The sequence below is a fragment of the Numida meleagris genome, chromosome 6 (genome assembly GCF_002078875.1).
Source record: "Numida meleagris isolate 19003 breed g44 Domestic line chromosome 6, NumMel1.0, whole genome shotgun sequence".
In the NCBI taxonomy this organism is placed as follows: domain Eukaryota; kingdom Metazoa; phylum Chordata; class Aves; order Galliformes; family Numididae; genus Numida; species Numida meleagris.
Window position 1 is genome coordinate 59,412,787 of NC_034414.1, and position 24,165 is coordinate 59,436,951.

General features: G+C 52.7%; 1 protein-coding gene across 4 annotated transcripts in view; it reads right to left on the minus strand.

Annotated features, from left to right (window-relative positions):
- The window catches only part of NIN (ninein), a 53,655-nt gene that overhangs the window by 23,946 nt on the left and 5,544 nt on the right, over positions 1-24,165 (minus strand). For all 4 annotated transcript variants that reach the window (XM_021403526.1, XM_021403524.1, XM_021403527.1 and 1 more), the window contains 14 exons: positions 21,497-21,578; positions 15,552-15,721; positions 10,672-10,711; positions 9,389-9,579; positions 8,355-8,501; positions 7,425-7,592; positions 6,113-6,249; positions 5,646-5,786; positions 4,893-5,067; positions 3,949-4,059; positions 3,468-3,557; positions 2,051-2,204; positions 1,688-1,809; positions 437-951 (listed from right to left, as the gene is read on the minus strand). In XM_021403526.1, coding sequence (XP_021259201.1) covers positions 437-951; positions 1,688-1,809; positions 2,051-2,204; positions 3,468-3,557; positions 3,949-4,059; positions 4,893-5,067; positions 5,646-5,786; positions 6,113-6,249; positions 7,425-7,592; positions 8,355-8,501; positions 9,389-9,579; positions 10,672-10,711; positions 15,552-15,721; positions 21,497-21,578 — 2,243 coding nt within the window. The remainder of the gene's footprint in view (positions 1-436; positions 952-1,687; positions 1,810-2,050; positions 2,205-3,467; positions 3,558-3,948; positions 4,060-4,892; positions 5,068-5,645; positions 5,787-6,112; positions 6,250-7,424; positions 7,593-8,354; positions 8,502-9,388; positions 9,580-10,671; positions 10,712-15,551; positions 15,722-21,496; positions 21,579-24,165) is intronic.

The following is a 24,165-nucleotide window of genomic DNA, read 5'->3' on the forward strand; positions in this document are numbered from 1 at the left end:
CCTTCTGTACCTGGCATCAGATTTGTGGGGGCAGATATTCTTGTCCCCATCTCGCCCTGTCAGCCCAGGATGGTCTCATTACCCTTGACACTCGCTCCTGACTAAAGGCATTTACCCTCCACCTGTTTGCTTCTTCAGAAAGGGACAACTTGAAATCAAAGGACTGTAAAGCACTGAACAGAGCTCAAACTAACCACACCTGGTTACGCTTTAGCAGTACTGCTGCCTCTGGGTGGGCTAAAAACCAACAGAAATACCTGCTCGAAAAGGGTCAGAAGACAAAGCTCTGGGTACGAGCCCATCTGCGTTCCAGAACAAAGCACTGTACAGTTACAACACCTGAAATGAGCACCGGGAGCGAGCTCTGCGCTGGCATCACCAAGGTCACCGCACCAAGCAGCGCAAAACACAGCCACCGAGCCATGAGGACACTCACCTCTCCTCCTCCAGCTCCTGCCTGTGCTTCCTCAGCAGCTCCTCCTTCTCCAGGGCGTGTGCTTCTGCCATGCTCTCCAGCCGCTGGTGGAAGCCGCGCTCCAACTCTCCCTTCTCCTCCTGCAGCGCCTGCACCAGCGCCCTCATCTTCTCCTCCGCCCAGACGCCATTTTGGATCAGCTCCTCCCGTTCCTGACTGAACTTCTCCTTTGCCTGCTCCAGCCTGGCTCTGACGTCGTCCTCGTGCTCCTGCCTCAGGAGCTCCCTCAGATTGGCTTTCTCCTCGCTGAAGCTGACCTGCAGCTTGTTTTTCTCGGCGTTATGTTCGCAGCCGAGCTTTTCTTGCTGCTCCCTGAGCGCTGCCGCCTCTCCTTGCAGCTCCGAGACCCGGCTTGTGAGGCCACTTATCTGCTCCTCCATCACACGCATCTCCTCGGCGTGCTTCTTCCTCACGTCCTCCTGCTCCTTCTCGCAGCGGGTTTTTGTCTCGTCCAGCTGCTTTTCGTAGTGACTCACCTGCAGGAGGAACACAGACTGCTTTGCCTTCTCCAGAATATTCTAGAGATGTTTCCTGTACATTTCTGTTGTATATTTCCATATATTCTACGGGGCATTTCGACCCACGCGTTGCACCGGTTTCCCCTGCTAAGTGCTCAGCATCACGTCTCACTGTGATAGAGATGATGCAGTGAAACCCATGCCTTTCTGTTAAGCCAATTTTGTGACAGGAGAGAGAATCCACTCATCATTTTAAACCATGCTGAGTCAGGTTTGTAAGCTGCAATGGGACCATTTCACTGACTCATTCTTCAACACCCCCCCACCACCACCACCTACACACACATTAAGAGGCTGGTGAGGGGTTTCCCTTTATTAAGGTTTATAAAGGTTCCCTTTATAAAGGTTTTAGAAATGATACAAGTAGTAATGATTTCAGGGTAATATTGCTTTGGTCCCCTTTCCCCACATGCATCACTTGTCTCCCTTTGCAAACCATGGCAGAGAGTTGCCACTCCATCAGAATACAGTTTCAGTACCCCTGTCTCATGCCATATATGAAGTGAGTGTGTTATACGGATACAGCATAGTTACCAGCTCTTAACTGGAGCTGAAGACTGGTGTATCAAATGCAACAGAAGCTTGACTGGATCTCTGACTTCTGATCCTGTTGCAGAACAAGCCTGGACCCCTCCAAGACCACACTTGTACAAAAAGGCTGCAAAAGTTGAAGTTTTAAACAAAAATAGCTTACAGTGTCTTCCAGCTCCTGCTTGAGGTGGTGCAAATCCCTGTGATGCTGCTCCTTCATTTGCTCAATGGCCATTTCAGCCTCTATGCTCATATTTAATGGATTGCAGTCTTCTGATCCAAGTCCTTTAAAGAGAATAATCACGTACATCGCCTTGAAACACCAAGAACTACGTTCTCAATAGAAGTATTCATTTGAGCTTTGAACGTAGCACAGCAGCCACATGGCACTTAATGCTACACATTAAAAAGGGAGTGTTGCTCAAGAAGTTCACTGGGAAGGTTTGGGTGGGCCTTTACATAACCCCATGCATGACATTAGAAATATCTACATTGCAGGAGTTCCCACACAGCAAACGTGCTTTACCCTGGTCAGGTTCAACGCCGCTGTTGCCATAGCTTTTGATATCAATGTCAAACTCTTCAGATAGTGAGTTTTTCAGAGATGGCCTAAACACCTTGCCCTGAGTGCGGTACTCCTCCAGCTCCGAGTGCAGCTCATCTATCTGATCCTGCAGCTCCTGCCAGGGGAAGGGAGAAACAAAGAAAAGCTTTGGTGAAAGCAGCTAAGGCAGCTGGTCACCTGCACATCAGCATAGCACAGAGACAAGACATTCGGGAGAGAATTACTATAGGTAAGGACTCAATCTTGCTAGTTACCATCCAAGATGAGAGATGATGGCGTTAAGTTGTGCCAGGAGGGGGTCAGGTTGGGTATTAGGAAACATTTCTTCTCCAAAAGAGCAGTGCTGCACTGGCACAGGCTGCCCAGGGAGTGGTGGGGTCACCGTCCCTGGAGGTGTTACAGAGCCGTGGGGATGTGGCACTGAGCATGGTGGGGTGGGGATTTTGGAGGTCTTCTCCAACCTGAGTGATTCTACAAGTCCCCTTTTGGAGAAGGTACTGTTTTTCCAAGTTCCAACCCATGTGCAAGTAGCAGCTATGTTTCTTATTCAGACAACAGAGCCTTCTTCAGATTGATACATGCGTGTACTGCGCTTCTGAACCCTACCACGCTGTAGGACCTTTCACTTTTTATTCCTTCTTCCTCCTACAGTTTTAAGCAATGCCTTCAGAACACTTTCAAACATAGTTGAGAAACACATCCTCAAATATCATTCTACTTGAAAAATCAAATCAGAAGTAAGAGACCAGATTAGGAAAGAGATACCCTCATTAGTGCATTTCCCATCTGGTACTCCTGCCCACTTGCCAGCAGAACCTCCCAAGTGTTTGTGCCAAATCCAATGTGCTGAGCTCAGTGAACACATTTATTGAGGAATATGAATGCCTGAATGTGTAAACATGCAACTCTGGAGATCTGAGAGGTTCAGAAAAGGAACCCTGAAGACTGACAGTGTCTGCCAGCACTCAAAAGAGCCAGCTACATATTCAAGCCAATTCTTATCAAGAAGTATCAATCAGTTCAGCAAATATTTCTAGAAAATATTTGCTTTTTAACCCCAACTTAACAGAGCTGCTATGCTGTTCCAGATTGCAGTCCCTAACCAAGCTGTTTCTTCGGTGAACAAGAAGGATAACGCAGAACAGATGAGCCAAATGCTTGTAATCAGTGCCGTCCTCTGAAAACACATACGGAAATAGATACTTGCAGACCCACCTTAAAGAAGCATTCAGCTGCACAAGATTCGGGGAGGAGAAGGCAAGCTTTAAACACATACTGTTCTATTTTCTTAAGCTAGAACTGTTCCAGAAATAGACAGCACTCGGAAATACGTCGTTCCTGCCAGGTGCCGGGTCCCCAGCCCCAGGGCTCCACTCACCCTGCACTGCAGCTCGTACTCGCTCTTCATTTGGGCCAGCCTCTCCTCCTGCAGGAAGAACTCTGCGCTGCTGGGATCCAGGTCCCCGAACTGAAACGGCACCAGCACCGGCCAGTTAGCCTTCCACACACCCCTGCTCACAGCCTGCTCCCTCTTTCTGCTTTATTTATTGTTTTCTCACTGGAATACCGCCATGTTCAGCTGCTCATCTTTATTTTCAGATGAAATTTTAGCAGAGGTGCCACGCAACACCAAACACCTCATATATGATCTGCCCTAGAAAGGACCTGCATATTGGACCTATCCAGAATTATAAAGGGGGTTAAAAAAACTAAAGAAAACACCCTGCAAGCCTATGGAATGATTGCTTTGCCATATGGCTCTCTACTGTCAATTTCAACAAAACTACAGCTAGGCTGGAAGATCTGTGACTTCCTTCACTGGAAATGAGTTGGGCAGTTGTGAGCACGTGCTGCTTTACCTTCTCAGCCAGGACATTTTCCAAGTTCCTCTGCAGTTTGCTCGCCAGGCTTTCATACTCAGCCAGCTTTTCTCCAGTTTCCAAGAGCTCGCTTTCCAGACGGCTGTTTTCCTGCACCAAACATAACCCAAGAGCCTCAGCATTTGCAAAAGGAAAGCAATAGTAAGCGATAGCTCATTAGAGTCAAGTTCGAGCCTGACACTGCTATGAGTTTCAGCCAGCAATGGGAATTCTGCACTGGTTTTCCACCCTTCACACACACATACAATCCCTCTTGCCACATCAAAACTGCTGCTGGCGGTCACAGCACACACCCACTCCTCTCACTTTCAAGCTGCTGCTTCAGAAGGAGTGTTTTACAGCTCCCTTGATGCTCACAGGACAGCCAGCCTGCTCAGAAGCTGCTCTCCTCAACACTACATAGGTGTATCAGCACCCACCGGCTGTCAGCGCATGTTCATAAGGTAACACCATTACCTTTAACTTTTGATCAGCTTAAAAAAACACAACCCAAAGCATTACGTTATGATAAGGCAGCTGTCAGATTCAGAGAGAAGTTGGTTGCGATTTAAGTGTTTCCTAAAAAATAATATGGGAAAAGGATGCGAATGCGTAGGTTCACAGTTGAAAGACTGCACTGCACTGGAAGGCAGGAAATAGCTTTTCAAAAGAAATAACAGCAGACTTGCTTTGACATTTGAAACAGAGCCCCATGAGCCCAAGCAGGAGCCTATCGAGGTGACCTAAAAAACACCATTACAGATATAGAATAAAACACCCTGAAGTGGAAGGGACCCATAAGGACCATTGAGTCCAATGCCTTTATCTTGCAGCTAAAACTGCTTTTATTTAGCTCAACCTGCTCTGGCAGAGATCCTATGATTGAGGACCGAATCACAAGCAGTGCTTCCCACTTCTGGGTCTCCTTGCATTTAGTCTGTTACCTTCAGGGACAGCGTGAGGCGGTCACGGATGTAGTTCTCATCAGTTTTCAGCTTCTCAATCTCCTGCTCCAGCTCCAGCCTCTGTTTGTTAGCCTGCTGCAGGATTTGCTCTCGCTCTTTCCGCAGTTCATTCTTTAGAGCTCCGATTCGTTCCTTGTACTCCTCATCCAGCTTCCTATTAAGGCATCAAAGGTAAGAAAAGCTCAGAAAAAGAAGCAGGCAAATACCGCTGTGAGTTAAGCTGGGAGGTAATGGGCGCTGCTCCTATCAGTGCTGGCACCAGGCGGGACTGCTGCCTGGAGAAGCGTGGATTAACTGCACGGCTCAGCGACACAGCGCTCGCTGAATTTCAGATGCACAGCCCGCAGCCTGGCCAGGATTTTAGGATTAAGGCAGACTTTTCCGCAGCCAGAGATGTCAATATTTGAAGTTTGACATCGGCACGCACCTCTTAGCGAGGAAGGTGAATGGCGTGCACAGACAGTGGGGTGGGAAGCAGAGAGAGGGGAATGGGCCCAGCGCCACCCGGGACCCATCGATGAGTCTGGCAGGTGGGGAGGGAACAGTACAGGATTGCATTAGCTTGGCCAAACGCTGCTCAAGACAATTTCAAGCTACATTTCAGCCAAACCCTGGGTGCTCACCCCTCCCCCAAGCTCCAGCCCCAAGCACTTGCAGTGCTGCATCCCTGCAGCGATGCTCAGGATGCGCAGGAGCTGCTGTCACTCACCATGGGGTGACCCAACACCGTACCTGAGGTTGTACTCATTCCGGCGCTCTATTGCGGCGTGGTGGTCATCGACTTCAGAAGCCATCAGAGATTTCAGTTTTTCTGCTTTTTCCAAATCCGAGCGCAGCTTCTCTTTCTCTCTGGCCACTTGGTCAACCCGCTCCCTGGGGCAGAAGAAATTGAGACGCTTGTTCCTGCCCTACCTTGCAACCATAGAGGAGACATGGGGAGCGGACAGGCACAAGTGATAAGCTGGTGGGTAACACCTGCAGGCTCAAAGACCAGTGAGAGTCATCCACGCCGTTACATGGATGCATGAATTTGTGGTGGATGTGTAGGTTGATGGATAACCAAGGGTGGTATTTCAAGATAGACAGCAGAAAACTCACTGCTGCTTACAGCTGCGGCTTATATGCATGGAGTACAGATGCAACAGCTGTACAGGGGGAACGAACCAAAGGGGAAACAGCCAGTGATCACCATGACTTACAGCAAGTGTCTGATCTCCGTCTTGAAGCTGGCCAGGGCTGCCTGGTGGATGCTGTTCTTGGTTATTAGAAGCTCATTTTCTAGTGCCAGCGTCAGCTCAGTCAGGTTCACCTTCCCATCCAAGCCGAAATCCAAAGCCTGTGAAACAACCCAACGTTAGAACAGAACGTGCTTTCTTGTGCAGTTGGTCATAAAGCGACAGAACGAACTGGCTCAGAAAAGATCTGTGCTTGCTATGAATGGCTTTGGGGCAATACAAGAGACATCTCTGGCACCTTCCTACCTTGAAGAGCTGCTGCCAGCTGTGGTGATGCGGCAAGACCAGCAGGAAATGAAGGTCCTGCCTGATTAAAGTATCAGTTCTCTGGTGGGCCTAATTGCAGTGCCCTTTTTAAATATTCAAATGCTGCAAGAAAGTGGTTGAAAGCGTTCCCAGTAAATGAAATCAGGCTGTGTAACAGAGGCAATACAGAAGAGGTCTTTTCCCCCGTGAGATCTCCACCTCTTTCAGAAAGTTATTGTGATAAGTGATTGGGATTTGCCTCAGCACAAAGCAGGACAGCTGGAATACCTTGCACATGTACTGCAAAACACAGCAAGCTAGGGAGAAAGCAAAAGGCAGGAGGTAAGCTATAGCCATACCATGCAAGTCTGGTTCACAGAGCACTGTTAGCAAGAAGGGCTGCACGCATGCAAGATCCAGCTGGGTTTTATTTGCCGGAGAGCAACAACAGAGCTTTGGATAAAGTGTTCATGGCAGCCTGGATGTGCAAAATCTGCACAGACTTCAAATGCTAAGAGAAAACTGTTGTTACCATGGTCAGCAACCCAGAGATGTTCTAGGAACAGGCACGTGTGAGTGTCTGATCCCGTGCACAGCTTCTAGCAGGGCAGACAGGGAAGAGATTGACTTCAGGCACCTGATTCACAATATACAGAGCAAATAGGTAATGTGTAATAAAGCACTAATTACTCAGCAGGGTTTCAAATGCCGCTCTCGATCCCACTGCAAGCCATAATCCAGGTCACGCGAGCACCAGCAGGTTTGCAGGCACCATATTCAGCGAGGTAAAGGAATTAACTGCTTTCTACAAATACAGGTGACCTCTCTGAGCTAAGCTGGAAGCCCTATTACACCCATCGTTAACTTTTGGCTCTCGGAGATGCACCACCGTTTCAATGACGGAAATCACTGGGGATATCCCAGAACGGTTCTGCCCTGGTTGGGATTGATTTTTAGCAAGGAAGAACCCAGCTACAGCCCAGAACCCCACAGAGAAGAGCCAGCAGGGCTGAGGCGGGCCCACCGTTACCTTCAGGACATCCTGGCTGTTCTCCACGCCCTCCTGGTGCCAGCAGTCGAGGATGCCCTCCACGCAGCCATAGCCCATGCCGTCATCCAGGCCAGAGAAGAGGCAGAACCCGATGGCACTGGGCATGGCGGTGGGGCCTGCGGTGCGCCGGCCGCTCTCGTCGAAGGACTGGAGGGAGAGGGGAGAGCTGTGGTGGGTATGGGCAGACCCATCCCCCTGCACACCCACCCGGGAAGGGCTGACGTGGGTCACGTCGCTAGCAGGGATCTAGAGATTAAGGATTAATCCTGCTGTTCCTCACTGCCACGCCAACGCCCCATGGTGACCTTGTAGGACCGCGGCACAACACAGCATGGTGGGCATAAAGCGAGTTGGAAGGGACCCACTGGGAACACAGAGTCCAAGGAACCCGAAGAAGAATAGTGTCAGAGGGTTTCTGTGGTGTTTTCCACCACAGGTTTTTGGTTTTAAGTGCTCCTCCCGTTGAGAGGGCTGCAGGGAGTGTACACAGGCCTCGGCGCTGGGCAGAGATGGTCAACAACTCCAAACTCTCCCAAAACTCAGAGCGGAAGAAGTGGGATGTGCATGACTGCAGTCTGCAGCCAACCCCAGGCTGCCATGTCCCTCTGCACGCAGTTCACACCCTGTATGCACCACACCTCACATCTGGAAAAATGCATCTCCAAACCCTGTTATGTTCATAGAATCGTTACGGTTGGAAAAGACCACTAAGATCAAGTCCAGCCATCATTTTCAAGGGAGCCATCTCTCCTCCCTTGAGCACGAGGACATTCCTACACCGTTCTGTCCCCGCACACCCAGAGGACCCACAGCTTTCCCCAGAGTGCTCCAGCTCCACAGGGACCTGGGGCACCCCAATCTCCCCCCTAGCATAGCACAGTGAACCAGGGCTCCATGCCCATCCCTCACCTGCATGGAGAGGTGTCTCTTCAGCTGTCGGTACGGGGTAGATGCTGAGGGTGTCAGGGGCTTTCCATTCCTAAACAAGCCATAGAAGAAATCCTCTACGCTCATAGTGCCATCCTGCTCTAGGTTATGGAGCACCTCTTCAAGCACCTGCAAGCCGCAGGGGACAGAAATCACAGCTGTTATTGCTGAAAACACTGCAGGAACGTTTGGCACAGCAGACCAGCTCCTATTCCCTAGATCTCTACAAAGAAAGAAGGCGTAGAGCAAACAGACCACAAGAGTACGCTGCATCAGCCCAGCACTGGGACAGCCATCTCACAGAGCTGCAGAGCTATGTGCTGCCCAGCTCCTGCCTCTGTGAGTGGGTAAGCTCCTTATCGCCCTTATCTCAGAGCATCCATCTTGTAAGGCAGCATGAAAAAGCCTCATTTCGCTCTGCTCGCAAACCCGAGTGATCTCAAGATCTCAGTGCAAGCGAGTGAGAAAAATGCCCAAACCCCAGCAGGCTCTGAAGTGACGGAATGGAAAATAGAAGACGCCACAAGGTTACAAGAGATCTGTTTCATGCTTCAGGACAGACTTCTTCCTTACAAAGACAACTAACTCCATTACGATCAGAGCTGCCGAGCCCACTCCTATTCCTCTGCCTTTCAGGTTTCTCCTCCATTTTCTGCCTTCCCTATGTTTTAAAAGTGAAAGCGCCGTCACGAATACTGCAAAGCAATAACAACTCAGCTCCAATCTTTTTAAAGGAAACGATTTCAAGTCACGGCATTTTATGATGTGAAGCAATGTTTTTCCCCCCCCCTCTTTAATAAAACCAAATCTTAAATAGACATTTTTCTAAAGAAATCATTTGCGGACTCAGCCTGGAGAACAGAAACAGCCTGCAGCTGCTTTTGACTTTGCAAAGACCTATCTAAGGACATTTGAACCAATATTTACTTTCTAAATAGAAAGTTTCTAGGATTAAGGAGCTATGCTTGGAATCTAGGGTATGTTTCATCGCTTAAGCAACCCCCGGCCCCACTCACCTCCCCATCGACGTTTTGGAGCCCGTACTGCTCGCAGATGGAGACGAGCTTTTTGCGGTTCAAGTGGCCATCCCTGGTGATGCCGAGGTGCTCGCAGACCTCCTGCAGCTTCTCCTCCACCCACTCCACTGTGGGCAGCGATGTGCCCTGGGAGGCATTCAGGTCGTCCGGGTTCCAGAAGCGCAGCTGCCCTGAAACGGGAGAAAATCACCCCAGTGTATGGGATGATCCATTAACTGCAGTGCTGGCCAACAGGAGATGAGCGGGGTTTGCACATCACAAGGAGCTTCGTAGACCCCAGTGCGCACTTGGCATGTTGAGGTACAACTACCAGCACCAGCGTGGCTGTCAGACTCTTCCAGAAGCAGATTTCATGCAGCATTTAACTTCCAAGTGCCACCACAAGCAAGGGATTCCTATGTCCAAGCACAGGGCAAGATGGGACCTCCAGGATGGAGGTGAGCTGATGGCCACAGTGAGCTGGCAGCCAGAGAGGGACAGCTCTGCTGCCCAAACCCTGACGGAGAAGTGGGTCCTCCTCTCCAAAGGATCACAGGACCTCGAACAGAGCCCCTGGACACAAACCAGCCAAAGCCTGCCCAGCTGCAAGGCCACCTCCTTCTGCCCCCTGAGAAAGTGGTTTCTGGAGCAAAACTTCTGTCCTGGCGGAGGGGGTGAGAATTAGCCAGCAGCTAACGTGGGAGAGGTGTTGGGGCTATGAGGAGTTGCATGGCTGAGCTATGAGTGCATCCTCACGTGCCGTGGGCTTTGCTGAGAAGAGCACAGCAGCTGGCTGCAGCCCCACCAGCTCCTTGCCGTGGGGTCCACCCTGAGCATCCCAACCCAAACCGCACCCCGGGGTCACCCAGCTCTGCGAGCAGGACAGGGAACCGAGGGCTGGCCCGTGGTGACATCTAGCGACCACCCTGCTCCACTACAGCCCCAAAGACCCCGCGGCAAAGCAGGGACCAGGACTTGTCCCACTCTCTGCTACGGGGACAAGGAGGAGCACGAGCAGCACCAGGAAAAGGAGAGGGCGGAGGTGCTGAGACATAAGGCAGCACCCTCAAGGAGATCTGCTTTCATCACCATTCCCAGTTCGGGGCTCACTCCTATTTCAAGCAAGGAAAGAACCCGTTGCGTGCCCAGGGCCGTGCCAGCTCAGCCAGAATTGGGATGGGAGCTCAGCACAGCCCAGCAGCACAGCTCTGAGACCACCCTCATGCTCCTGTGCTCTTCCCTTCAGCTTTGAAGCCGAACCACATCCATCTGTTTGCCCTTACCTTCTGCCTCGTACTCCTCGCTGTCCTCCGTCTTCCAGCGCTGGGGAGGAAACAAGAAAGGATCGTGAGCTGTTATGATTGCAAGACATGACACGTACGAAAGACTCCAGGATCAGCATCAAACGAGCTGTGGGCCGCCAGGCTTTCATCTTCCTGCTCCCGGCGGGCCGGGCTGGCAGCCCTCGGCTGTTTGATGCTGCTGCTCCTGGCACGCACCGTGCTGCTGGGGGATACACCACAGCCACGGCAGGAACTGCCAAAGCCCCAAAGACGGCCCAGGAGAGGAACGGTGGCAGATCGCAGCAGGGCCCAGCAGGTTGATGGGGAGGGAGCGAGAGATTCGCTGTTTTTTGAACTCTCCACGCTGCTTTCTTAGCGATATTGATGGCTGAGACAGCGGGGATGCAGCAAAGATTGTGCTGTGCATGGGAATCATCTGAATTTGCTGCACCCTTTCCTTACAGCACCTGATCTGCTGCAGAGTGACTCCTGCAGCCCACGTGGATCCCACATGCAGCCAGCTGGCTTGCCAGAGCACAAGCAGAGCCCACCTAGAGCCTTGAGCATCCCTACCACAGACAGCCCTATAGCACAGCCCCACTCTCAGGGTGGTTTCATGTCACCTTGCACCAGCTGCGGTGCCTGAGCATCCCAGGCAACGCGCACCCACAGCAGGTAATTAAGCCACAACGATCCCGCTCACATGAGCGCCATGGGGACATCTGCTCCCAGAGCACACACCGTGTGGGAAATGGGGATTGCACTATTTTGTGCATCCCATTTTGTAAGGGGGGGGGAACCCATCTGCCCACAGAGCATAGGGCCAGCAGCCTGAGCTAGGCCCAGCTTGAGCAGCCCTCTTCCTCTGTCTCCCTTGTACCAGCTGAGGGTATTTGCTAGCAGGCAGTGCTCAGCAATATTATCTCCCAGTCCAGCAACAGCCTCAGCAGATGTTACTTCTACGTTACAAGTGTGTCCTTGCGCGTGCATGGGACTGACGGATTTAAAGCCAAAGTCACCCGGGACATAAAGAGGCTCTAAATCATCCTACAAAAGTTCAACACGTCTCATTCAGATTACAGCTAAAAGCCATTAATCTACAGCGTTGCCGTGGAAACTGGATTAGGTCACTGTACTTTTTTAGCCCTGCTGCCGGATGAGGGAACGGCCGCTGCCAGCAGCCCCACACGGCCCTATGCTGTGGGGCCAGGCCAGGAAGCTGGGGGATCCTGGAGAGGGGGAGATGAGCCTTTGTTCCCCCCTGTAAGGCTGCAGGCAGAAATAGACTGGCACAGGCAGGGCTGGAGCTCAGCTGGGTACTCAGGACAAAGCCAGGGACATAAATAACAGCACACTAGAAAGCTGTGGATTTTGGCCTCAAGCGGAGCTGCCTGGCTACAGCCACAGCTGAGGCACTGGGGTGGGCAGATCCCTCCTTTGCCCCACAGACGATGGACACAGTCAGTGGGGATGCACTGGGGTTGGACTTGGGGGGGGGGGGGGGGGGGGGGGGGGGGGGGGGGGGGGGGGGGGTTTGGAGGTCATCTCCCAACCTGAATGATTCCACGATTCAGGGAAGCCAGAAAGAAGAGCCAGGTGCCCATCTTCATAGGGGGCCGCACAGGGGCAGTGACGCTATTAATGATCAGAGCATTCCCCATCACCCCTGGGAGCTGCTGCCACCTCCCAGGGCCCTTTGTTTGGTGGGGTGGGGGGGGGCTTAGGGTCAGCACGCTGGGAGGACAAAAGGGGCCGACGCGTCCCGCTGTCCCGCAGGGCATTGTTCCCGGCCCCGCAGCTGGATGTGGGTCACGCACATCAGCGGCCGTGTGCGGGAGCGGGATCCCAGGAATGCATTATCCCAGCGGCGCGTGCTCGGCTGCCCGAGGAGCAGATGGCCACGGCTTTCAATGCTCTCGGCCTCCAGCTCGGGGCCCAGTGAGCATCTGCAGCCTGTGCCGTTTGCTCGTGGTGGCCTCTCCCCATAATAACTTAGCAACCTCTCCCACCCTGCCATCTGCTTCTACGAGACAGACCTTTGTTCTCCCCCAGAATATATGGCTAATTAAAATGATGATCAGGAGCGCACACTGAGCGCAAGGTGATCCCTCGCGCCTGTGCTGACAGCCCCTATTTCATCCTCCTGCGTCTGCCCGGGGATGAGCTCAGATCCCAGCAGCCACAGCAAGGACTGCTGGAAGGCAGCACAACTCTACAACCCACCTCACGGGTTATCCTCAGCTGCAAAGTGGAGCATCAATAAGTGTGGCTTTGGGGAGAGCGAAGACGCTGAGCTGCTCTTTGCAGACCCTGATTTGTACAGGATAAGGCTCTGGTACAGCCCCACGGTTTGGGGCAAGGCAGCTCTCATCTCCTCTCCCCTAACAAAGCCACACCAGACAGCACTCTCCCTGCAGAAGCAAACACACAGATGTCTGGGGAACAGATGGGGCAGGCACTGCTGTCACGCCCCAGTCCCATCCCTTTGGTTTCTATGAGCTTCTGTCTCCTGCAATGAAGGAGGGACCTTTCCCAGAGCAGAGCCCAGCAGCTGGGCAGGGGGAGACGACAGATGCCTGGTGCTGAGGTTTGGAAGTCAGCACAGCCTGGGGATGGGGCACCTTTGACCACATACCTGGGGATACGATGCTGGAGACCCACCAGCTCAGACCCCGCAGACACAGAACCTGCCTCACCCCAACTCTGCACCATCACTCCAGGCAAAAAGCAAACTAAAGCAAGGCCAGCGTTTCCCAAGCGTCCTTGGCCAGCTCCAAGCCACCACCAGCTTGAAAGCCCAACAAAATCCATCACTCGCACCAAGATTTTAGGATCATAGAATCACTCAGGCTGGAAAAGACCTCTGAGATGCCCAAGCCCAACCCCACCCCACCATGCCCACATCCCTCAGTGCCACAGCTCTGGAACACCCCCAGGGACAGTGACCTCACCACTCCTTGGGCAGCTGTGCCAGTGCAGCACCGCTCTTTTGAGAAGCATTCCCAGATGACAACTGAGGGTGGAGATGAGAAGCTTCAACCACTGCAAGCTTTCATGCTGCATTTCCAGGGGCTTTCACAGTTGCATCTCCGGCAGCACCGCATCCTAAAGCTGCCAGAGCCACTCATTTCTCATTACCCATTAGCACACAGCCTGATGACAGTGCTGAATGCAGCCCCGATTGCTCTGGGTTTGGTCCAGTGGTTCCCAGAAAGTCACCAGGGATGGATGTGGCAGAGCTGCCCCGGGCAGCTGATCCCTACAGACCGGCCCTCCTCGGCTCTGTCAACACGAGATGAGAGGCTGAGAGGGAAGGAAGCTGCACAGACAGAGCCTGAGCCCTTCTAATTGGCACCGCTTGAAAGCGAGCACCAATTAAGCCACACTGCCCCAGTTCTCAGGCTGGCAAAACACCCCAAGCTGGAGACAAACTCACAGAGCAGTCAGCAGCGAGTTCATGCACACAGCAGGAAAGAACTGCTGGGTGGGATGGGCCCCAAAATATTGGGGACTACTCAAGCACTGACACCAGCCAGCGTTTCAGCCCCAGGCCGATGCCTGCAAACAACCAGATCCTATGTATAACAGGAGAATCATCTTTTGAGATAAGATAATAGCGCCGATAAAGAGGAGAAGCAGGGATTTCACACATTTATCCTTTTTTTTGGCTCAAGTTGCAAGGGAATTACCACTCCATCCATCCAAAGAAGCACAACGAGAGGCAGCGCCAAGAGTCTGTGCTCCCTGTTGGCTGTTATGTACCAATTTAGTTAATTGGCTGACCTTGTTAATGGGCTAGCCCTCTACACCTACTCAACAGCTGAAACAGAGGAATAAAATTAGAGTGGCCTCTATCGAGGGCATCGCTTCCCTGGAGGGCGTGGGTGGATTCGCACCCATTTCCAGGTCAGGGCAGCACCAGGAGATGGAAGAGCATCCCCACGGCTTCTGTGAAGCTTCACAGAATTAGTGATTAGGAAAAACTTCTCCGAAAGAGCAGGCAGGCACTGGCACAGCTGTCCAGGCAGAGTTAGGGTCACCATCCCTGAGGTGTCCGAGAACCGTGGAGATGTGGCACTGAGCAGTGGGCATGGTGGGGGTGGGCCGGGGATCCTGGAGGTCATTTCCAGCCTCGGTGATTCTATGAAATGTCTCCCTTCCTCTTGCAGGGAGAAGCATGCCTGTGTGGAGGGCAGCTGCAGAACCCGGAGAGAGCAAGTGACGCCAGGAAGGGGAGGGGAAAAGCAGCTGCATTTCTCCCTCCCACTGGAAAACTCCAACCACGCACTGAGTGCTGAATGGACAATGGCTGGCAGGCCCGCAGCAGGCTGGAGCAGGCCCAGCTCCAAGGAAAAGCCGCTGTGGCAGCCTGCTGCCGAGCTGCGCTGCCATCCGCACCCTGCCTGACCTCCCATCCAGCCGGGAAATGCTTTCAACCAAAAGAGGGGAGATTTGGGTTAGATGTGAGGGGAAATCCTTCATGCAGAGGGCGGTGAGGCCCCGGCACTGCCTGGAGCTGTGGGTGCCCATCCCTGGAGATGCTCAAGGCTGAGGATGGGCCCTGCGCAGCCTGAGCTGGGGGGCACCCAGCCTACAGCAGTGGGTTGGTTTGGGGTCCTTCCCACCCAGCCGTGCTGTGGTTCGTGGCCACGGCTGCATTTTCACAGGTGAGCTGATGGATGAGGACACGCTCCTTCTGCTTGCTTACCCCCAGCCCACATTAGGTTAGCCGCAGAGGCCGGCTCACAGCCAGCACTGAATTGCTGGCCAGGAGCATGGGTAGTGCACATCACCATGTCATCATGCCAGCCCAGCTCCTCCTGGGACTTGCAAAGAAAGAGAGGAGCAGCAAACCCCGGTCCCGCAGCCGCCCTGCTCACCTCCTCACGGCCGCTGGTCGCGATGTGTGTAGGCCGCGCTTCCTCACCCAGCGGCTCGAGGACGGTCACCTCGGCGAAGTCCTCCACAGATTGCTGGAACTCCGGCAGCGATCGGCGGCCGTAGCGCTTCCCACCTTTGATGTACTTGGGCTGTGCTTCTGGGGAGCAATCTGCGAAGGCGGAGGGGCAAAGGGAGTGGGTAACGGGTTAGAATTGCCCCGACTGACAAAACAACCACTCTTGCAGAGATCAGTGGGCTCCATACCTTTCTCACCTTTCCGTTCATAGAATCATTCAGGTTGGGAAAGCCCTCTGAGATCCCCAAGCCCGCTCCACCCCACCACATCACCCAGTGCCACATCTCCATGGTTCCAGAACGCTCCCAGTGACCCCAGCCCTCCCTGCCCCAGTTAAGGTGCTGGGGAAACCCATCCACGTTGTCAGCTCCACCTCAGATCAGAACACCAATTAGGCCTTTCCTCCCTGCACTAATCTTCATTAGCAGCAATGGGCAAGTTTAAGAAGGGATAACATCCTGCTTGGGCAGGACCAGAGACCCACAGCACCCAGACACCTGGGCAACCTCTGCTGCTTTCCTTTCAATCATGACTGGATTAGAAGTGTGAAAACCACCACAGGAGTGGAAAAAAACTGAGCAGGTATGGATGCAAACATGCCCTGAGGGGCCCGAAACAAGCAGCTGATGCAGGGCAGGTCCCGACCCGTGCACACTGCCAGCTGCAGCCTCCAAATAACCCTCTGGAGCTGACATCTAATTACTGGGGGCTTTGCGGCCCTGCTCGCATTCCCTGTCTCTGCTTCCCCCAGCAACCTCCTGCCTTCAGGGACTGAATTATCCCCCAGCACTTGCAGACAGGGATCAAAACAGGAAAAAAAAAAATAAACAAGCACGTTTCGGGCTATTTTCAGCACAAGTCATTTGACAGCTGGAGCAGGGGGGCAAATTAAGCAGAGGACCAAATTAACCAGGGATTCAATTAGGGAAAAGGCTCTCCACCACGCTTTGTCTCAGTGTTTGCTAACCTCGCCGTCGAACCCCCCTCCAGGACTCGCTCATCTTTGTTTCTTGCTACTTGCAGCACACCGAGGTGGCAGCTTTTTAAAATTTTATTTGCACAGAGCTCCGGTACAAAACAAATTGCGAGAGCGCTGTGCTAATAAGGAGCAGGGAAGCTGTTCAGTCACTGGGATGCAGCCAGCGGGTCTCCAAACCCCCCTGCCCAAATGCCTCCTTGGATAATATTCCTTTAGATACGGGAAGAAGGCTTCAAGCTTGTTAGAGGAAAAAATATTCTGCGACTTAGCTATGCAATGAATTATAAAATACACAGGGCGAGGAGTCCTTTGATTCCTCCCGCCTCGCACTCCATCCATCCACACTCCAGCTCTAGGGAACAAACCCGGCGCCCGTGTTTGAACAAGGCCATTCTAACGAGATTTGCTGCAGCTGGGACTGGCACATGAAAGTTGCGTGATGAAGTGTGCCGATAGAAAAATCGCAACGAGGCAGGCTGATTAAGGGAGAGCCCGAGAACAAAAGCGAACCTTATCGCTCCTATGAAAGCCTGCCCGGTGGTGAACAATCTCCATCGAGCAGCTCTCTCTGAAATGCTAATAGTTGTGGCTGCCCGTTCACCCGTTTGTTCTCTCCTTGCAGAAGAGGGCTTTGGGGGCTTTGTTTTATTTCTGATAAATAAATGTTCTCCGCTGAGACGGAAGCGCACCTCTGTGCGAGCCGTCCGTGGGAAGACGGAGGGGAAAAGAAGCAATTAGGCGATAATTAAGCTATCGTTAAATTTTCTTCTGCGTTTCCTAATGCGGAGACAAATCACGCTTCTTGGCTGCGTTTAACCACGGCTGCAGCAAGTTACAAAACCCAGACATGCATGGAAACACAGGTGCCTCTATGCCCGCTCGCTTTGCAAGCCTTTCAACAGCAAAATGGAAATGAAAGGGTTTCTTTTTGTTGTTTCTTTGTTTTTCCAGTATTTGGAGGCCAGCAGCTGAGCTGCCTCTCCCCACTTTGCCTATGGTCCCTTTGATCTGAGCAATGTGTGCTCATTTTTCCTTCTCTGACGAAGAGTTCTGAAGCCTGGAAATGTCTCCAGGAGGGACAGGTGACCTTCCCAGCCTGAGATGGGAGCAGAAAGTTGGCTCACACCCCCCAGTGCTCCAGCACCATGCATGAGCCCACCAAACGTGAGCAGCCCATCCCCGAATCACAGAACCACAGAATCAGTCAGATTGGAAAAGAGTACTGAGATCACCAAGTCCAACCTCCAACCCATCCCCACCGTGTCCACTCATAGAATCATTAACATTGGAAAAGACCACTAAGATCACCAAGGCCAACCACCAACCCATCACCCGTGCCCACCAAGCCGTGTCCCTCACTGACCCATCCCTGCTTGCAGCTCAAGCCACCACCAAATTCTATCTGTGGAGCCACTGCTCTTCTCTTAACGCTGCTTTACAGAAGCAACCCATGCTTCAGAGACAGGACAGACCTGTGCTCTTAACCCCAAACCCACACCCATGGCGAGGGATGCTCAGCACCGCCTTGTTGGCCACATATCAGCAAGCCACTGGGAAAGGGAGAAAGAAAACAAGGAGCAGAAAAAAGGCCAGGCACTCCCTGCTTCCTATAGCCCTCAGCAACCCATGGGCTCTGTAAAACGCACACATCAGAGCTGGCGCCTAATTAGGCACTGGGGGCTTTTTTTTTTTTTTTAACCTGCCCTCCCTGAGTGCCCTGAAGGCTGCGAGAGCCCACGGGCCAGCACCTGAGCTCCCTGCCCTGTGACATAGCCGCCCAAAACCCTCCTAAAGAAATCAGTCCAGCTGCATCTGCCAAGCAAAGCCCCCATTTCAGCACTGCAGACAGAAGCCATCCATTCCCCAGCTCCCCCTCCCACCAACCTCCCCTCCCTGGGGTTACACGTCGCCACGGTTGGAGATTTCCACTTGATTTTCTGCCTTTCTGCACGTGATAAGTCATTTCCCACCCCGCTCTGCCCCCGGACTCATCCTGCCCTCCTCGCACAGCACAGGGAGCAGCGTTCTCCTGGACACAGCATCACAAAGCTGCACACAAAAGAGTTGGTATTTTTCTTTTGGAGGAGGAGGAGGAAGGCAGTCGCCCTGAAATCTGGAGGTACAGAGGCAAAATTGATTTCTTCGCCGCTGAAGATTTGGAAGGCAGGAATCCTCCTGGCCACTGCAGACAGCAAATCGCATTACAGATGGGATTGGCTAAATCCTAATCCACGGAGATACCAGGTATTGTCTGAACTCCTCGTCCTCGCTTCATGCTTTGGGCTCTGAGACAGAGGCAGAGAGGGGCAGGGACCCACAGCCCAAAAATCAAGATGCCAGTACCCAAATCACCTCCATCTCAATGCCTTTATACCCCATGTGAGTCATCTTGCAGACTTCTGCAAACCTACAAGCAACCCTTCCCCACCATGCAGGATTCCTGCAAGTCATCCATCTCCAGCTCCCTGCTGGGAGGGCAATGCTGTTGTCTCCATGGGAAGAACGAGCAAGTGCCCCTCATAACCGGGCTGACATCAAGCTGCTCTTTAATTTGTCCTGGGTGCTCCCATAATCCCATGCCCCACCCGGGTAATCCCTCCCTATCCGGGCTGCTAATGCACAGATCTGACTTTTTAAAAAAAAATAATTGATTTTTTCTTTTTTTTTTTCCCCTTCAATCCCTTCTATTATCCCTGCACAACCTCTGCAGAGCAGGCACGCAGCTGGCTCATGCACAAAGCATTGGTGGTCCCGCAGCAGCAGCAGCATCCCCCCAGGAACCCAACCCCGCACCCATTTCCCCGCAGTTCATTCACGGTTGTCACTCACTGAAGACCCATCCAAGTGTTCTTCTGCTTTTCCCACACCCACTTCCCCCCCAAGCCATGTCACTTCCCAGCAGCTGGCCTGGCCGCTGATGCTCTGCAGCTGGGTCCCTGTTCCCAGCATCCCCAAGGGGCACAGCAGCTGGCAGGGAGCTCTACCCTTGGTGCAGCAGTCCCCGCAGCCCCCAGCTCTCGTCCTTCTGCCAGCGTGCCCTTCAGAGAGGGAACTGAGCTGTGCCAAGGAAAAATAATAATAAATCAACTCAAATCAGATCGGCACCTCTCCCACCTGTTCCTCCTCTTGAAAAATGGGGAAACCCCATTGATCTCTCCTGCAGGAGCTGCTTTTGCATCACACAGACATTCCAGTTCCCTGTCCCCAGCCCATGGGTGACACCATGGCCCCAGGGCTGTCCTGCTGACAGAGCAGTGGCACCAACCCTCTGGTCACCACCCATGGCCACCTTCCTCTGTGAAGCCACAGCACCAGTGCTGCCACTTCCTTACAGAGCAGCAAGCAGCCTTAAAACCCAGCCTTCCCCAATTACATTTTCATTTCAATCACACGATGCAGAGCTCTAACTCAATCTTTCCCCAGCCCGGGGCTGGCTGCAGCACCGGCATTCCGTGCTCGCTGACAGTTTGACACCGACAGCACAGAGCAGCTTGTTCTCCCAATCTCAGGTTTGATCTAAATTAAAAGAAGCAAAGACTTCAGCATTAACCAACCTGTCACATCGCATTAAAAACAAATGCCTGCGGGGCCCACCTGCGCCGGGCTCCCTACCTGCAGCACACGCCCTTTGATTACCACCATGCTGACACGTCCCCAAGGTGGGCTCCTCTTGGGGGCTGCTTTTGTTGTTTCCCCATTAATAACCCCAAATTTAGCCATTTCTGGAAGATTTTTTTTTTTAATATGTCTATACTTAAACAAAGCCAGAGCTCCTCCGCTCCTCATTCCCCAGTAGATGCATGGTGTTGGGCTCGTTCTGGTCACCAGGGCTGCCTCCCAGCTCCTCTCCATTGGGCTAGGGGGGATTGCAGTCAACCCAAACCCTCCCGAGGCACCAACAAAGCTCCCTCCGGCCCCACTAAGGGATGCCTGGTGCGAGAGCTGTCAGCACCCATCACCCTTGAAGCATGGAGAGCTTCAGAAACGAGAGGAAAAAAAATGAAAATAAAGAAAACCATCTACTGCATCTCTCAAGTCCTGCATTTTTTTTTCCTTCTTTTTTACAGCCTCTGTAGGAGGGGAGCTGTCATCTTGCTGACTGGCTGTTATATGGATGCTCGATGTGCAGAGCTGACACGAGAGCAAACCTGAAGCCCCCTCTCCCCCAGCCCAAGCTGTTTTCTCCTCCAGGGCTTTCACGCCCCGCAGGCAGTGTTATGGATTTGGGATTTACATACAGGGGTGCAGCAGCAAGCCTCAGCCCCCAGCTCTGGCTGGAGCTCAGCCCCGCTCCCAGCACATCAGAGCTGTCACCTCATCTTCTGCCAGGGGTCTAAAATATCCATATTTTAAAGGCATTCGGAAACAAAGCAAGGAGAACAAAGGATGGTGAGGACTCAGTATCCTCAGCTTCCTCCACCCAGCCCCAACCTGGCTCATCAGAGGGCTCATCTTGGGCAGAAACATCTTTAGGACAGTCAGAAACACTGCCTTAGAATCAGAGAATCACCAAGGTTGGAAAAGACCTCCAAGATCATCCAGTCCAACCATCCATCTACTATATGGTGGTATGCTTCCCAAAGGAAACAATTTGCCCAGGTCTCCTGGGGGCACAAGGAAGAAGATGGACTTCAAAATAAAACCAGAAATGTGCAGAAGCAGCACTTCTATTTCCAGCAGCACATCAGCAGGACAAGCTCTTGCCTTATGACCTTCACAAGAGCCAAGGTGGGCTCCAGCTGAGGACACATCTCTGAGCTTGGGACTGAAGGGCTTTAAGGTCCCTTCCAACCCAACCCATCCTATGATTTCAGCACTGAAACAGTTTTTCTTCCAAATGCCTCTGTGAGAGCTACCCAAGAGCTATTTTAGGTAATTGGAGCACTTACCTGGTTCTTGGAAGTGCTCTTCATTTGACAGTGTTCTGGACAAGATGAGGATAAGTGCTTCTTTGAACTGATCAAAGTGGACCTGTGGGAAAGAAAAAAAAAAAAAGAGGAGATCAACGGATGCAGACAATTGAGTATGGGGCTGATAACCCATCAGCAATGCAAACACTTAGTGTTAGCACAGAACGACCCAAAGCCATGACTTGAATGCATTTGTGGGTTTTTCCCCATCAAGCAACCAGCTGAAATAATCATAGAATCCTTAAGGGTGGGAAAGACCACTAAGGTCATCTAGCCCAACCACAGCAGCCAGAGGACCACAGAGAACACCCCAAGTTGGAAGGGACCCAGAAGGATCATGGCAAGGGATTTGAACCAGGTGGCCTTTAAAGGCCCCTCCCAACTCAAACCATTCTGTGGTTCAGTCACAGAGGAGCTGCAGCATCCTTTGCAGCCTCACAGGGGAATGTGAGCAATCCCAGCCATGTGCTAGCACCAGGTGACGCCGTCAGAGCGAGATGGAAAGCTGGGGACAGCTGGGCTCAGGGGTGAGGCAGAGCCGGCTGCCGTGGCTGTCTGTTTGGGCTGAAGAAATCTTTGGAGAATTTTCAGCCTTGAACGAGGGGCTTTATGTTTAGAGAAACAGAGGCTGCTATTGCTGGCAGATCTGAGTGCTGTGAATGCGGAGCTGCAGTCAGAGCAGATTTTAATGCTGTTGGGGAATGGCCAAGCAGCAAGGCTCAAGTGTCAATCACAGAATCGTTCTGGTTGGAAAAGACCTCCAAGATCCCCAGCCCACCCCCCATGCCCACTGACCATGTCCCTTGGTGCACATTTTTGGACACCTCCAGGGACGGGGACTCTACCACGTGTCCCTGTGCCCATTGCTGCCGCCTTCCTGGACACTCAGAGTAATTCAACAGAAACGCACGCAAAGAACCTCGTCAGGGATGCCTACATCTGAATACTAATTGCTGCCATTCGTTTCACAACGCCAGCATGTTTCACAAGGACAGTTTGAAGAGATAGGAGAATCTGCCCGCTAAAAAACTTGACATTTAGACTGAAGGAGCATGAATAAAAGATGAGAGCTGGAATAACACGATCTCCCCCCATAAGATCTGCTTGGGGACAGCAGGCAGAGCCACCCCTTGGTCAGGCACAGGGCCTGGCTGGGACCTGGCAGCAGCAAGGAAAAATTAATAGGAGTCACTTGGTGTCACTCGTGCAAATGGGACAAGTGGTGGAGCTGAACCAGGGGCAGGGGGGAGCAGGAGGGGAGGGGAAGGAGGATGGGGCCGCAGCTGCACGTGGGCAGATGGCTCCAATTTTACCGTGACCACAGCCAAAGGCGCTCGTGGAAGATTAGGCTGCGAGGCCAAGCTTGGGAATCCTTCAGTGCTCCTGGATTTCAAATGCAAATGGGCAGTGCAGAGACAAGAGGCACGCTCACAGGTGTCCCTTAATCATTGAATCATTAAGGTTGGAAGAGATCTGTAAGAGCATCTAGTCTAACCACACACCTACCACCAATACTGCCCACTGGCCATGTCCCCAAGTGCTATATCTACATATTTCTTGAACACTATGCTCCTGCACAGCCAAGGGACAGAAGGCTCTGGCATAAGGATGCACCAACAGCCCTGCAGAGAGCCCGAGTGCCTTTGGGGCAGCAGCACCGGGCTTTGGGATGGATGCACCATGAGAGCTGCGGGGTATTTCCCTTCCTGTTCGACCTGCTGGAAAACATCAAGCAAATCCCAGCAGCCAGCAAGCCAGGAAAAGCAGCGTCTGCTTGCGCCACGCATCCGACCTTGGGTGCTGGAGGGATGCACAAAGGCCTAGAAAACTGCAGCTGCTAGAATTAGTGCTGTGCTCAAGCACAAGCCAGGCAGGGAAACCCATGGGACAGCAATGCCACAAGCTCCAAAATAGCTCATGCTAAAGAAAGTGAGGCTTTGCCACTGCTCCCAGCACCACCCTCCTCCAATGACAAGCAGCAGGCACCAGTGACATCACCACTGGACAAAGCTCTCCCAAAGCAGCCTCAGCCACGAGCCAGCCCTGCCAAAGCCTGTACAAGTGTAAAGCAGAACGCCCGCAGCAGCAAAACGCCAGCAGGGCATTTAAAGTTTAATGCTCTTTTTGACACGCTTGGCTGAATGCAGGGTATTTCGGGACCTGGAGCTGCAGGACCGCCTGTCCCAGCCATGCTGGGTGACAATGGCAGCATGTGTGTGCCCTGCTGGGATAGGGCTGGGGTCAGCACCGTCAAGGCTTGGAAAGGGCCATGTTGGGCTGAGAAGGGACAGCCACCAAGGACAGCTCCATGGAGGTGCCCAACGCGCCCCATCCCCACGATTCAAGAAATGTGGAGATGTGGCACTTAGGGAGATGGTGGGGATGAGCTGGGGTCAGACTTGGGGATCTTGGAGGTCTTTTCTAACTTGAATGATCCTACAACTCACATCCCTGCCGCCATGCTGACCCCGCAATGCCGCTCCGTTGTTAGCTGCTTGCTGATGCGGTGCAAGGGGCGAGCAGGCAGCGTGCCCAGGAATGCCAGGAATTGCTGCAAGCATTGCGGAATGGCGTGAGAAGAGGAACTGGGGATGGTCCAGCAGTGCTGTGAGGATTTGCACGGCCTCACTGGACTGCGGCGATAATCC